This window comes from Papaver somniferum, chromosome 2 (genome assembly GCF_003573695.1).
Source record: "Papaver somniferum cultivar HN1 chromosome 2, ASM357369v1, whole genome shotgun sequence".
Taxonomy (NCBI): Eukaryota; Viridiplantae; Streptophyta; class Magnoliopsida; order Ranunculales; family Papaveraceae; genus Papaver; species Papaver somniferum.
In genome coordinates, this window is record NC_039359.1 from 181,290,368 (window position 1) to 181,305,470 (window position 15,103).

The 15,103-nt window shown below is 37.5% G+C and overlaps 1 protein-coding gene across 1 annotated transcript; it reads left to right on the plus strand.

Moving 5' to 3' along the window:
• The first annotated feature begins 7,263 nt into the window (after positions 1-7,263).
• On the plus strand, positions 7,264-8,586 carry LOC113352480. Its single transcript, XM_026596295.1, has 3 exons — positions 7,264-7,719; positions 8,022-8,288; positions 8,407-8,586. The coding sequence occupies exons 1-3, from the start codon at positions 7,264-7,266 to the stop codon at positions 8,584-8,586; spliced, it is 903 nt and encodes a 300-aa protein (XP_026452080.1).
• The last annotated feature ends 6,517 nt before the right edge of the window (positions 8,587-15,103 follow it).

Consider the following 15,103-nt stretch of genomic DNA (forward strand, 5'->3'; position numbering starts at 1 on the left):
GCCCCCCAGGCTGTGGTCGACCTGTTGATGAAGGTTTTATTTGGCCGATAAAAGCCTGTTCGAAAATTTCGAATCCAAAAGACACCATTGATGTCTGTTGATGAAGGAACCTGACGTTTCGTGAATAGAAACCTGTTGGCGAATAAAAACCTATTCCCAACAGGTGCAAAACCCTTTATAAATAGCTTCTCCCAGTTTCGTTTAACATATAAGAAAAATCAATCTGTTTTCTCTGTTTCAAAAAGCATCATCAGAAATCAGAAATCTCTTTGTGTGTTCTTGATTGAATCAAGGGGTACAAACCTTGAATTCAATTTTTCGTTGCAGGGCTTTCATTGTATCCTGAAGGCAATATTTCGCATACCTGTTGTAATCGCCAATTGTTATTGGGAGGGTAGAAATATTTGTCTAAAAGAAATTTATACAAGCCTTGAAAGTTTTGGAGTGCAACACTTTCTTCTCTGATTCATTCATCCTTTGTGAAACCCATTTTTTTCCAACAGTTTTTAGACAAATAAATTTTTCTGGCAATGGAGGGTGAATCTTCGAATTCGAATGCTACTGCTCAATCTCTGCAAGTGATGAACCAAACCTTTACTCGATTGGAACGTTTTGATGGTGAAGGTTTTACCCGTTGGCAAGAGACTGTGAAGTTTTTCCTGATCACCATCAAGTTGTGGTACATACTTGAAGATGGATTGGAGGAATTCCTGCTGCAACTGACAATGACACTGAGGAATTGAAGGCTAGACGAAAGCAGCGTCAGGAAGATGATTTCATGTGTCGTGGTCATATTTTGAATGCTCTGGACAAACATGTGTACAATGCACATCGGAGTATTGGGACTGCAAAGGGATTGTGGACTGCGCTTGACAACAAATACAAGATTTCTGAAGCAAGCAACAAGAAATTCCTGATTTGCAATTTCATGGATTTTAAGATGGTTGACAGTAAGTCAATCATTGCCCAGGTCAGTGAACTTTTACTCATAGTTAATCATCTTAAGGATGCTGGAATTGATCTTGTTTCTGCGTTTGTTGTTGGGGTTATTATTTCTCGTCTCCCCCCTTCTTGGAATGGTTATAAGAAGAAACTTAAGCATGCTGAGACTGACTATGATTTAGAGGCCTTACAACGTCATCTTCGCATAGAAGAGGACTCTCGTAAGCGAGAACTTAAGGATAGTCCACATTCTGAAAACCATTCTAAGGTGAATAGCGTAGAAGAATCTAAAACACCGAATTCCTTGAAACCTAAGAATGATACTCAGTTTAAGAAGCATCCCAACAAGAAGAGTAAGAAGAAGGGCGCTGGCGGCCCTTGCTACTTCTGTGACAAACCCGGCCATTTTGCTCGTGACTGTCGTCTCAAAAAGAAACAACAGCAGAACCAGAAAAAGGAGGCAAATATGGTCGATGACAAACTTGTGATCGTGGTGCAAGCCGCCAATGCTGTTGCTGAAACTGGGGGTGGATGGTGGTACGACAATGCTGCAACCATCCATATCTGTAAGGATAGAAATCTTTACAAGACATACGAACCGGTTAGTGGAGAAGGAAACGATGTTGTCTCCGCAAACGGTCAACGCAGCAAAGTTATTGGGAAAGGCACTGTTGAACTCTCGTTTACTTCGGGAAAGACTGTGACTCTTACTAATGTTTTACATGTCCCTGACATCGTGAAGAACCTTGTTTCCGGCGACCTTGTTATGAAGGCTGGATTCAAGACGACCTATGAGTCTAATAAGTTTGTGTTGTCCAAAAATGGTGTGTTTGTTGGACAAGGATATGCTTGTAATGGGATGATTAAGCTTAATTTAATAAATAATGGTTCTGCTTATATTGTTGACTCTGTTAATTTATGGCATGGTAGATTAGGGCATGTGAATTATGGTTCTCTTAGAAACATGAATCGATTAGGCTTGATTTCTGATTGCAATTTTGATCATGCTTCTAAATGTGAAATATGTGTGCAAGCAAAGATAACTAGAATTTCCCATAAGTCTGTAGTACGAAATTCTTACTTACTTGAATTAGTACATAGTGATGTGGGTGATTTGCATGGTTCTGCCACTCGTGGTGGAAATAAGTATTATGTCACTTTTATAGAAGATAGTACTAGATATGCTTATACATATTTAATGAAATCTAAGGATGAAGTCTTTGATAAATTTAGGATTTATAAAGCAGAAGTAGAGACACAATTAGAGCACAAAATTAAGATTTTACGTTCTGATCGTGGTGGTGAATACTTTCCTACTGAATTTAATTCCTTTTGTCAAGAGCATGGTTTAGTTCATCAACGTACTGCACCTTACACACCTCAACAAAATGGTATGGCTGAAAGGAAAAATAGAACTTTGATTGATATGGTTAATTGCATGCTTATAAGTTCTGGTTTGCCTAATTCTTTGTGGGGTGAAGCTATGTTGTCTGCATGTTATATTTTGAATAGAATTCCTTTGAAAAAGAAGAGTGTTTCTCCTTATGAGTTGTGGTTTAAGAGGAAACCAAACTTGAGAAGACTTAAAGTCTGGGGTTGTTTAGCATATGTTCGAAAGCCTGATCCCAAAAGACCAAAGTTGGGAAACAGGGCTTATAAATGTGCTTTTGTGGGATACTCTCTTAATAGTATCACCTACAGATTTATAAACCTTGACACTTTTGAGATTATAGAATCTGTAGATGTGGAATTCTTTGAGAACTTAAATAGGAACAGTTCTCAAATGCAACCCATGGAGAATCCATTGTTACCTGATCTAGAACCTATGGAGATTGATAACAATGATGAAAATCCCTCTCCTACTATGACAATGATATTTCAGTGCCTACTGAAGATATCGAACCTAGAAGGAGTAAGAGAGGAAGGATTGAGAAAAAGCCTGATCCAAACTTTATTTATTACCTTGTAGAGGCAAATAAGAATAGAATTCTTAGTGTTAACCAGTATGTTATGCATACTGATGATGACCCTAAAACTTATGCTGAAGCCATGAGTTCTAGAGATGCAAATTTCTGGAAAGAAGCCATCAATGATGAAAAGCATTCGCTTTTGACTAACGGGACTTGGGTATTAGTAAATTTACCTCCTGGTGCTAAAGCAATAGGAAGTAAATGGATATTCAAGAGAAAGTTGAGAGCTGATGGTGAAGTTGATAAGTTTAAGGCAAGGCTAGTTGCCAAGGGTTATAAACAAAGACATGGTATTGATTACTTTGATACATATGCTCCTGTTGCCCGCATCTCATCCATTCGTTGCTTGATTGCACTTGCTTCTATTCATAAGTTGGTTGTGCATCAAATGGATGTCAAAACTGCTTTTCTAAATGGGGATTTAGAAGAAGAGATATATATGGAACAACCTGAAGGTTTCATATTACCAGGCCAAGAGAAGAAAGTTTGCAAGTTAGTGAAATCTCTCTATGGTTTGAAGCAAGCCCCTATGCAATGGCATGAGAAGTTTGATAAAGTAGTTTTGTCATATGGTTTGTGGTGAATGATGCGGACAAATGTATCTATAGTAAGCATGATAGTTCTGGTTGTGTGATTCTCTGTTTGTATGTTGATGATATGTTAATCTTTGGGTCTGACATATCTGTTGTGGAAAAACAAAGAAGTTTCTTAGTTCTAACTTTGATATGAAGGATTTAGGAGAGGCTGATGTAATCTTGGGAATTAAGATCCTAAGAAAGGGAGATGAGTTGGTTTTAACTCAATCTCATTATATTGAGAAATTTCTCAAGAAATATGGTCACTTTGATGACAATCCAGCACCTACTCCTTTAGACCATACTATCAAGTTAATGAAGAACACCGACCGTACTCATGCTCAACTTGAGTATTCTAGTGTTATTGGGAGTCTTATGTACGCTATGCATTGCACAAGACCGGACATAGCCCAAGCCGTGGGAATATTATGTCGTTTCTCAAGTAATCCAGGATATGAACACTGGAAAGCAGTTTCAAGAGTTATGGCTTACTTGAAAGGAACAATAAATTTTGGTTTGCATTACCAAGGCTATCCCGCTGCACTAGAGGGGTACAGCGATGCTAACTGGAACAATGTAGAATCAAATTCCAAGTCAACTTCTGGATGGATTTTTACATTAGGGGGTGCTGCTGTGTCTTGGAGTTCCAAGAAGCAGACTTGTATTTCTGATTCAACAATGTTGTCAGAATTGATAGCTTTAACTGATGCATGTAAGGAGGCAGATTGGCTTAGAAACCTACTTATGGAGATTCATTTTTGGAAGAAGCCAACTCCGGCGGTCTTGATTAATTGTGATAATCAAGCTACAATCTATAATGTCTCTAATAAGACTTATAATGGAAAGTCTAGACATGCAAGTCTTAGACACTACATGGTTAGGCAACTACTCAAGAGGGGAGTAGTTACGGTTAACTTTATTGAATCAAAGAGGAATTTGGCAGACCCATTTACGAAAAGTCTACCAAGTTCAGTGGTTTCAATAAAAAGGAAAGAAATGGGACTAAGGTCTGTGAAGGAAGTTTGATCTCCCATAGCAGAAACCCAACCTATGTTTTGAAAAGGATAAACAAGGTTCAATGTGGTACCAACAAGTTATGGAAGTAGATTATGGAGCACAATATAAAAACTTCCCATTTCTTATTAGTGCTGGTTTCTGCAAGAAAATAGGATGGATGTAAATCCTTAATGAGTCTATGATTAGTAAAAGGTGTATCGCAGAAACACCTTCGAGACTTACCTATATGAGTATGGAAATAAGGCCGTTTCCTAAGAGAAGAAGACCGTTCTCTAAAGAAGACTCATGAACAAGGATATAAGCACATGGCCATTAACGTGCTTGGCTACAGAACACATGATTTTATGAAATCAATATGTGTGGAGACTCCGGTTTTATCATAAGGGGTACTTGGTTCAAGACTGGTTTCACCATAGAACCTCGATAAGGCTTTGAGTTTCTTACACTAAGTGAAGGTTCAAATCCAAAAAATACCTATCATTTATGTGTTGATTTCAACGATGATGCTTAGTCTCAATTGTGCTTGAACTACGTTGGCTTGATCCCACTCGGGTACGTAGGCAGTCACTTCGGTGATGCAGTCACTCTGATTTAAAAGTTTTAACTTTGTTTTATGGTTTTGAAAATAGGGGGAGAATGTTGGAATATTTTCAACGGCGCTAACCAAAGGGGGGTCCTGGGGGGCATCGCCCCCCAGGCTGTGGTCGACCTGTTGATGAAGGTTTTATTTGGCCGATAAAAGCCTGTTCGAAAATTTCGAATCCAAAAGACACCATTGATGTCTGTTGATGAAGGAACCTGACGTTTCGTGAATAGAAACCTGTTGGCGAATAAAAACCTATTCCCAACAGGTGCAAAACCCTTTATAAATAGCTTCTCCCAGTTTCGTTTAACATATAAGAAAAATCAATCTGTTTTCTCTGTTTCAAAAAGCATCATCAGAAATCAGAAATCTCTTTGTGTGTTCTTGATTGAATCAAGGGGTACAAACCTTGAATTCAATTTTTCGTTGCAGGGCTTTCATTGTATCCTGAAGGCAATATTTCGCATACCTGTTGTAATCGCCAATTGTTATTGGGAGGGTAGAAATATTTGTCTAAAAGAAATTTATACAAGTCTTGAAAGTTTTGGAGTGCAACACTTTCTTCTCTGATTCATTCATCCTTTGTGAAACCCATTTTTTTCCAACAAGTTTTGCGGTTTCTGATAAGAGGCAACGACGAACACGGTGAAGACACAACGATATAAAAGATTAGGACCACAATTAAGCCAGTGCCACAACATCTCTTTTGCCAACTGTTAATCAAGAAAAACATTTTAATTACGAATGAATAGCTTTCTCTAAAGGAATAGAAAACTACTAGATATGGATTGAATAATATAATGCATTTAGCTGAAATGTAATCATCATTCTTTGCTTCATTGTTTAAAACTTGTTTTTAACTTATTGTGCACATAGACCTCATTTTTGTGCCCACTTTTATCCTGGATTCCTGGTCAATGATTGCCCATTTTTCATCTGCCATTTGAATTCATATTAATGTTACTACTACTACTCATGCTGTTATGGCATCATTAAGTAATGTTCAGAACTCTGCGTCAAAGTAAGTTCTCGAGATGACTGTTTAATTTTCGTCGAAGCTATTGTAGCACCCCTTAATTGGGTCCGGAACATAATTTATATCCACACCAGAAAATATATGAGGTTTCCAAAATGATGGCGAAATAACTATTTTATCCTTTTCTAACAACTAACCCTAAAATCCTATTGGTAATTGAGAGAGGCCCCCATTTTCTTTTCAAACAAAATTCTTTTTTTTCTCCTCCCCTCCCCCTTTCTCTGGTTGTCCATTTTCTCCAATCTTTCTCTGGTTGTCCATTTTCTCCATTAATGATTGGAGGAGAATTTTTTTTTCTTCAACCGATTCATCGCGTAATCGTCGATTAATTTTAATCGACAATTAATCTCGTCGATTCCGTTAATGCAGCGAAGGCGCATTCGAGACTGAGCAATAAATTAAATCAGCCGGAGAAGAAAATGGCTCCAATCAGAAGGTATGTCCACTAGAACCTCCATCTCTAACTTAGGTTTGAGTTTAATTTGATGTTCTACTGAAAAATTAGGTTTGAATAGAAAAAATTGGATTCTCAGAAATCGAGTCGTTAATCACGAGGGTTGTTTGCTTAACGATTTTTCTTGTGCATGTTGAAATTTTGAGAAATCGTCAACCATTGGGGTTGCGGAGAAAACGATCCCTGGTGTAGCTAATATTTTTTTAGGTTAGAATTGTTAACCATTTTATTTTTCTTAACAATTTTTGATATGCATGTTAATTTTTTCAAAAATCGTTAACCATTAGTAATAGGTGAAAACGACTCTAGTGTGGTTGTGTGCTAGATTCTTTAGACGATCATTTTTATTCATCACCGACTCTATGATATGCCAAACTACATCTCTGTCCCAAATAATGAAAAAGTCATCCACATAAATTGTAATGGTTAACGATTCTCGTTTGACGATTAAATTAGGAAGTTAACGAGTCTGTAACAAACATATGTAGCTCCTCTGTCAAAAAAATTGGAAGGGTCGTTAAGGAATAACGCTTGAATCGTCAAGCATAAATTGAGAACCGTTAACAAAGTACATGTAGTCGTTTATATTTCTTAGGGTCGTTTATTTTAAGATTTTTTTCTGACAACCTTTTGATATTTTGTTGTCTTTGGCCTATAGTAGAAAGAATAAAAAAGATAAGCTTGTCATGGTAACTCCTCCATCCAGACCTCCCCGCAACGAAAAATACCTAAATGTCGGTCTATTACGAGGAAAAACACCGAGTGAGGTATCCTTACTTATCCGCGAACCTAGAGACCCATGTGATGATTCGTCTGAATTGTCCTCTTCATCCTCTCATGTTATATCTGCAACTGGAAGCGAAGAAGAAGAAGTCGCAGAACATGACGAAATTCCTTTAGGAGGTGAATATGTTGCTTATGATGATGATGATGATGGTAATGATGGTGATGGTGGCAATGGTGGTAATCGTGGAAATGAAGAGGCAGATATTGAGGAAGATGAGGATGAAGGTAATGATGATGATGAGGATGAGGATGGAAATGGTGGTGCTAGCGGTGATGAAGAGGGGGATGAGGATGATAGTAATGATGGAAATGGTAAGGAAATAAATGATGGTAGTAGTGGTGATGAGGAGGAGGAGGTGGAGGAGGAGATTCAGGAGGATGAGGAGGATGCGGCGCAACCACATCCACAGCCGGAGGAGAAAGTTTCAAATGCACCCAGCGCGCGACACATTCCACCCAAGCGTTTGCCGCTTACTCGTCTTAGAAATGGGAAAGCCACAGGTGAACCTAAAGACGACGACAAAGTTCTATTTGGATACGATAACTTGTAGGCCCGTACCATCAACGAGACAATTGTAACATTCTCAACTTTGTTTTTCATATGATTTGTTGATATTTAATTTCTTATGTTTTAATTCTATTTGTTTTTCTTTCGTAGGATCATAAAAATGCCACGCGTCTTTTTAGACACCAATCTTCTTATGCAAAGATGAAAAAATGGCCCCTAAAAGGTGAATGTACAAGAGTGAGAGACATTGTTGAAAACTCAGGTTTGTATGCTGCCGTTAAGAACTCCGTGATTGCGTATAACAAGGCTGCAGTATCATGTTTTTATGAGAGGTTTTATGGCGAAGTCGATACCTTCCAATTTCCTTTTGGAGAGATGGCAATTCCCGAAGACGCAGAACAGATTCTAGGATTGCAGGTTGAGGGAAAACACCGATGACAAATTCAATAAAAACCTAGATTGGAAGCGAATATATGAATTGACGCATAAATTGTTTGGATGGGACGAAAAGACGATGTTTGGCCTTTTTGTGAAGGTAAAGAAGTACCCAAAGAAAGAGTTTAAAGTTATAACCATTAGAGAGATGTATGCGGGATCACTTGAGAAAGACGGAGACAATGAACTACTCTCTGATCTGGAAGTTCGTGCGACGGCAGCCGCATACTTGTTGTATATCCTTGCTTCAGTTATATTTCCCGATAGCAAAGGAAAATAGAGTTAGCGTTAACCTTCTTCAACTTTTGGATCCCTTGGAAGAGGTGAGTAAGCATTCATGGGGGACTGCCATAGTAGCACATTTGAACGCTCAGCTAGCAAAGGCATCCCGGGAACGAACTTCTCAAATGAATGGGAATTTGGCTTTACTTCAGGTAACTTGAGTTATCAAATTTGCTCGTTGTTTGTAATATTTTTTGTTTTATATTTTTAGATTTAACTTTTTTTATTGTTTTGATGTTGTTTCAGGTATGGATTTACGAGCATTTCCCCTCATTGATCAAAGGCGATGAAGACATCCAATTGCACCCAACACTGGAAGTCAGGATAAGGAGAAAACGTAGAAGTTGTTATCCATGCGCCAAAAATTGGACAACATGACAACCAAAGAGGTAAACTTTGATCCATACAAGGAAGATAGAGTGGGAGGAATCCAAGATCTCGCATATTACCATGGCCCTCTGTTTTACCCTTATGGATATTCAATGTACAATCCGAATAGAGTAATGCGTCAGCTTGGGTATATTCAAGATTCACCCCATGAGGATTATGTACCACCGTTCAAACATAAATTGAAGAAATGCAAGGCGGACGAAAAGACGTTGGATGTTTTTTACGAACCTGAGCCTAAGACTGAGCATTGGAATAATAGGCATTTGGGTACTAGTAGGGTAGACATCTCTTGGTGGGATTGTGTTAATGAAGGTAACGAGGCAAGCGATGATTACATTCCATGGTATGAACGCTTCTCCCATGGTCGGGTGATAAGGATTGATCGATCATACTATGGGTATGAGGAGCAACAAAGCATCTTCCTCTGCTTCTACAGCCGACACTAGAAATGACTCTTCCATTCTTAAGCTTGTGGTAAGTACTTCTTTTTCGAATTGTGTTAATCATTTACATACAGTTTTAATTATGTTAATCTTAATCAGTATTTGAATCCAAATAGAGGGAACGGATGAAGATTTTTATGAAGTCATTTTGTTGCAAAGCCGACAAAGGAGAAGTGATGAAACCTGAGCAAAGTCGTATGTATGCTGAGTACTGCCAACACATTGAAAATCCACAGCGAAGAAAATGTTCGCTGATCTGGCAAAGCAATGTAAGAGGACAAGGAGAACAGCTAGCCAACTAAGATAAGAACGTGTTGAAAAGGGTGAAGGAAACGAAGATGGTAATGATCAAGCTAGGAGAGAAGAAGGTGGTTCTCCAAGGAGCAGTCCTGGACATGGTCCTTCAAAGAAAAGTCGGACATCATCAAGTCAGGTAAGTCAGAGAGGTCGAGGTGGAGGTCGAGGTCGTGGTGGTGGTAGTGGGTGAGGAGATGTTTTAAAGTTTGAATGCATCTAGAACTTATGTCTTTCGGTATTGTCGACTTGAACTTACGTGTTTGTTAGATACAACTATTTTCTGTAGTTCGTACTATCGGTTTGGTTTGGATGGTTTGTTTGTTAAAACTATTTTGTGTTATTTGGCTTTCTAACAATTCAGCATGATATTTAGAAGTTGTTGTGCTTATATGATTGTTAAAATGATCACACTAAAAAGCTGGAAATGAGTGTTAGAGTCGTCAATACTTTTTTTGCAGATCAACGACTCCAAACCTCTTGAAATAAAATGAGTGTTAGTGTCGTCAATACTTTTTTTGCAGATCAACTACTCCAAACCTCTTGAAATAAAATGAGTGTTAGTGTCGTCAACACATTTTTTTTCAGACCAACGACTCACTCGTTTGCCAAACCACCTCTCTGTTTGATTTAATTGAAGGGTCGTTAAGTTTTATATGAGTCATTATGTTTATTAAATTAACGACTCTTGAGTATACCTATCTATCTCCTCTGTCTAAAATTTTTTAAGGCTCGTCAATGAAAAAAATATTAAGGGTCGTCGAAGTTATTTCTAGGGTCGTCAAGCATATTTCAGGAGTTTTCAAAGGTATCTCAAAGTCGTCCACCTTAGCTTTTTTATATTGCCGAGCCCTTTTACAAACTTATAAGTTGGCACGAAAATGGACATTGATTTCATTAAGGAAATAACATTACATCAACGTTGCGTTGCAGACAAGTTAGAATTTGATACATCAAGTGTTCTTCGATGAATTTGAACGACAACGGAGGGTTAGTATGGGTAATATAGAATCTGACACATCAAGTGTTCATCGATAAACCTCCTTGCACGTCGGTGCAACGTCGTATATTCTTTGTGGTGAATGAACTTAGTTTCCCCATTACGAATTCTCCATAGCCCATTGAAACGTTCCAGCTGAAATTCAGTGAATTCTTAAATGTTAGTATGCGAACTTTTAACGATGTCATAAGTATAAGTATTATCGGATTACTCACTTTTTCTCTAGGAGGAGCTTGTGGATGATGTTGGTACACCATATTTCTAACTTTAACATACTCTCGCATTGCACTTTTTATGTAGTTGAATCGAAATTCCAAGTCTCTCCATTTGCAGTTATTCGGATTCCCGGTACGCCCGTAAAAGAACTCTTTAACTCTCTTCCAAAATATTGAATAGATTTCATTCGGACGTTCACGGAACGTATTAGCAAACGATTTAACAAGACACAAATCTTCATACGGTTCCCATTCCGCCATTGCCATTGAAATTTTACGTACTTTGGTAGAAAATAGATGGTTTTTGGCTATTTTATCAAGAAAATAGGGTGGTATTATATAGAAGAAAATCCCAACGGCCGGATTTTTTTAAATCCACACTGGGGTCGTTAGGATATGAATAGAGTCGTTGAGTAATTCATAGAATATGTTGCAAACAAAGTTTGAGTCATCATTATACTATCTATACAAAGGCTAACGACCCTTACTTAAAATAAATAGAAAATCCATTTCATTGAAACTTGGAAATAGTAGCATAGAAATAGATTCTTATGCTACATTACAGTTGATCTAAATAAATTCTTTTCAACTCATTACATGTTATTCCTTTTCCTGCTGCGAGAGTGAACTACCATTGCGGCTTCGATGTCATAAAACTGCTCTCCTCTCCATTTGGTATATGCATCCTGGACCGCACGCCTATCCCCTTTGTTCCTCGTAAGAAAATCATTGTACTTGGTGCACAATCTCATAACGTGAATTGTCCTATCACGAATGTGGGACGGTAGATAATCATAGCGTAGTTTCTTGTTGTAATTAGCAAAAGGACTCCAACCAACTTGAGTCCAAAATATACTCTCATCTTGATGTTCTTCGGGAAGATCTTTGACGATGTAATAATTTTTAACCCATTCGGTCTCTTCCTCGACTTTCTTGAATACTTACCGAAGATGGGATTGTTCTTCGGCTCGTTTTTTGGCCTCACGCATATCTTCTTATTCCTTCGTAGGATATGGCGTGAAAGTGTATGGTTTTTTAGTAGGTCGCATGCTTGTTTTGCGTATCTCTTCTTCCATTGACAATATCGATTTGGTTGGTCACTTACATTTTCTATGTATGCTTTCAATTGAATTGGTAGTTGATGACGAACTTGCCATTGAAAAAATAATTTACCTTGATTGTTTTAAGTTCTATTTGCTAGTTAATGGTTGAATCTTTATGTAGAAAATAGCCCAACGGCTATTTTTTGGAGAAATAGTATGTTCAGAAAGAGCCGTTGAAGGTATATGTATGGAGTCGTTAAGTTTGAGTATTAAAAATTGAACGACCAATATGGACGTTTTTAGTCGTCAGGCATAGAGGTAAATAAGTAACGACCCTAATCAGATATGGACTACTTGAGTCGTTAGTTAATTAGCATCTTCTAATAACGACCTGAAATATGTATGCTTAGAGTCGTTGGTTTATTAATATCACAATAGCGACCCTAACGCTACAAAACATCCAGGAGATCAATAATATTGTTTGCTTAGAGTCGTTAGTTTATTAATAGCGTAGTTCACGATCCTAAAGTTCGAAAACATCCAGGAAATCATCAAATATGGACTACAAGGGTCGTTAATTAATTAGCATCTTATAATGACGACCTCAAATTTACATGTTAGAGTCGTTAATTTATTAATATCACAATATCGATCCTAAAATTCCAAAACATCCAAGAGATCATCTTACATGTATGTTTAGAATCGTTAGTTTATTAATAGCGTCGTTAAAGACCTTAAATATGTATGCTTAGGGTCATTTGTTTATTAAGATCAAAATAACGACCCTAAAGTTCCAAAAGATCCAGGATATCATTAAATATGGACTACAAGGGTCGTTAAGTTTTATGAATACTTACTTAACGACTCACATTGATAAGGTAAGATTTGTTAGGTTAATTTGCTAAATTGTAACCGACCCTATTCCCAAAAAAAGAATTATAATGATAAGTTGATAACACAAAATAAAACACATTTTATTCGTTAAGGATTCGTGATAATACAAACATCCAAGTTGTAGATACAACCATATTACAAAAGCATGCTTCAAAATAGAAAGCTCAAAAAAAAACAACAACAACTCCTTCCACATTTAGTCGCACATGTGAACGTGTTCATGCATTGTACTTGATGTTCCTTCCAAATCATTCAACATGTTCATTCCATACTCGTACTGGTTTGTACACTCTTTGGTGTAGTCTCCCCAATCACCACAGGCCACCCGTGGTAGAGGACATTCTTCGGAAATCTTCAAACCTATGTAATGGTTATTTTTGACATGTGCCATCACAATTCTTCTTTTCTTTATTGTCGCCTCGCACCTAGTTCTTGAGGGTACGTACATACAAGAGCCTCCGGGGAAGCCTTTGCTGAATACAATTACAACAAGTGAATGTGTCCGCTAAAAGTTGACCACCAAAAGGCATTTGCATCCAAAACTTAAAACCGTCCTTCTTCGACCCCTTCCGCCATTTCACGTTAGACACCAACTCTTTGAACTTCAATTATTTCTATTTTGAATCTCCTTGCATGATCATGGTTAGATAGAGTTGCTTGTCCTCGACAAGTTTAGCTGCCATTTATCTTCTTGCATATTCGATTTGGGTGAGCTTAAGTATGTCTTCCTCGTCGAAATGCCCACTCATATCCCTCTTTGTGACCGAATTGACTCTGGAACGACCATTGACTTGGTTTAGGACGGAGTCCTATAGATTGATCTCTCGAATCTAAGCATTCCCTTTGCAGTGCGTCTGTGTGAGGTTGAGAAGTTTGCTCGGTTGAGGAGTCTCGGAAACACGTCCGTCTCTTCAATTCCCTAAAAACCAGCAAATCTTTTTGCCCCATCTACAATAACAATTTTACCAGTAAATCTGATACCACTGTCTTGTATCTGAATCAATAGTAGTTCTATATTTTTCTAAACCGATACGAAACATTCCTGAATAACATCAATGACACATATCACTGTTCCAAGTTATTTCTGAATGATAAACTTGAATCATGATTTTGATTCCAAACAATAAATTGTCCTTAACCGAAATTCATCAAGTATGAACAAATGTTCATTAAGCTTAATCATTATATTTCGAAAAATTATCAATATAAACTTGACTCGAAATTCTTGTCTATGCATACTAGTCTAATTAGTTATGCGACATCGTTTTAAATGATAGAAAAGTGAATATAACTTGAGATATAGGTGGTTAGTTCTTCACTTACCTTTTGTTGATGAAGTTCTCCAAAATCTTCGGCTGACAATGATGACTGTCGTAATCCTCTGTTTCTCAACTACATTTCTATTAACAACACTTGTGAGTTCGACCGAGCAATGCTCTAACGATCTCCCCCTTTGTCGGTACTGGGTACATGTACTACGACTCCATACCTATAAAAGTTTTCCCAGTTTGTGAAACCGGTATGCATACTGTCCTGTATCCCGATTTTCAATTGTTCTATATTTCTCTCTAAATCGGTTTGAAACATTCCCAAATAACATCAATGACAGATGTCACTGCTCCAGGCTATTTTCGAATGATAATCTTGAATCATAATTTAGATTACGAACAATAAATTGTCCTTAACCGAAATTCATCAAGTCTGAACAAATGTTCTTTAAGCTTAGTCATATATATTTCGAGGACCAATTACAAGATAAACTTGACTCAAAAATCTTGATATGCTTACTATAGTCTAATTAGTGACGCGACATCGTCTCATAGATAGAAATATGAATATAACTTGAGAAATAGGTGGTCCAGTCTTCACTTACCTTTTGTTGAAGAAGTTCTCCAAAAGCTTCGGTTGATCTTTGCCTTCAAATGGTAGAACGCAATGATGACAGCCGTGATGTACGTTTCTCAACTACACTTCTATCCTAATCTAAGACTTAATTAATTGTACGTTATAAATCAAGATATAGTTTTGACAACAAGCTTGAGATAGAAACACTTGTGAGTTCGACCGAGCAATGCTCTAACAGGTTCCTATAATATCCGACCCAGAAATGACTCATTGACATCTCTACCTTGTAGATAAAAGAAAGTTGAGTTATTTGATGTTTACTACTCAAATTTTGTCAAAAACAATATTTGGTTAAACATTTGTCTAGCTTAGTAGTTGGTACCTGGATTCA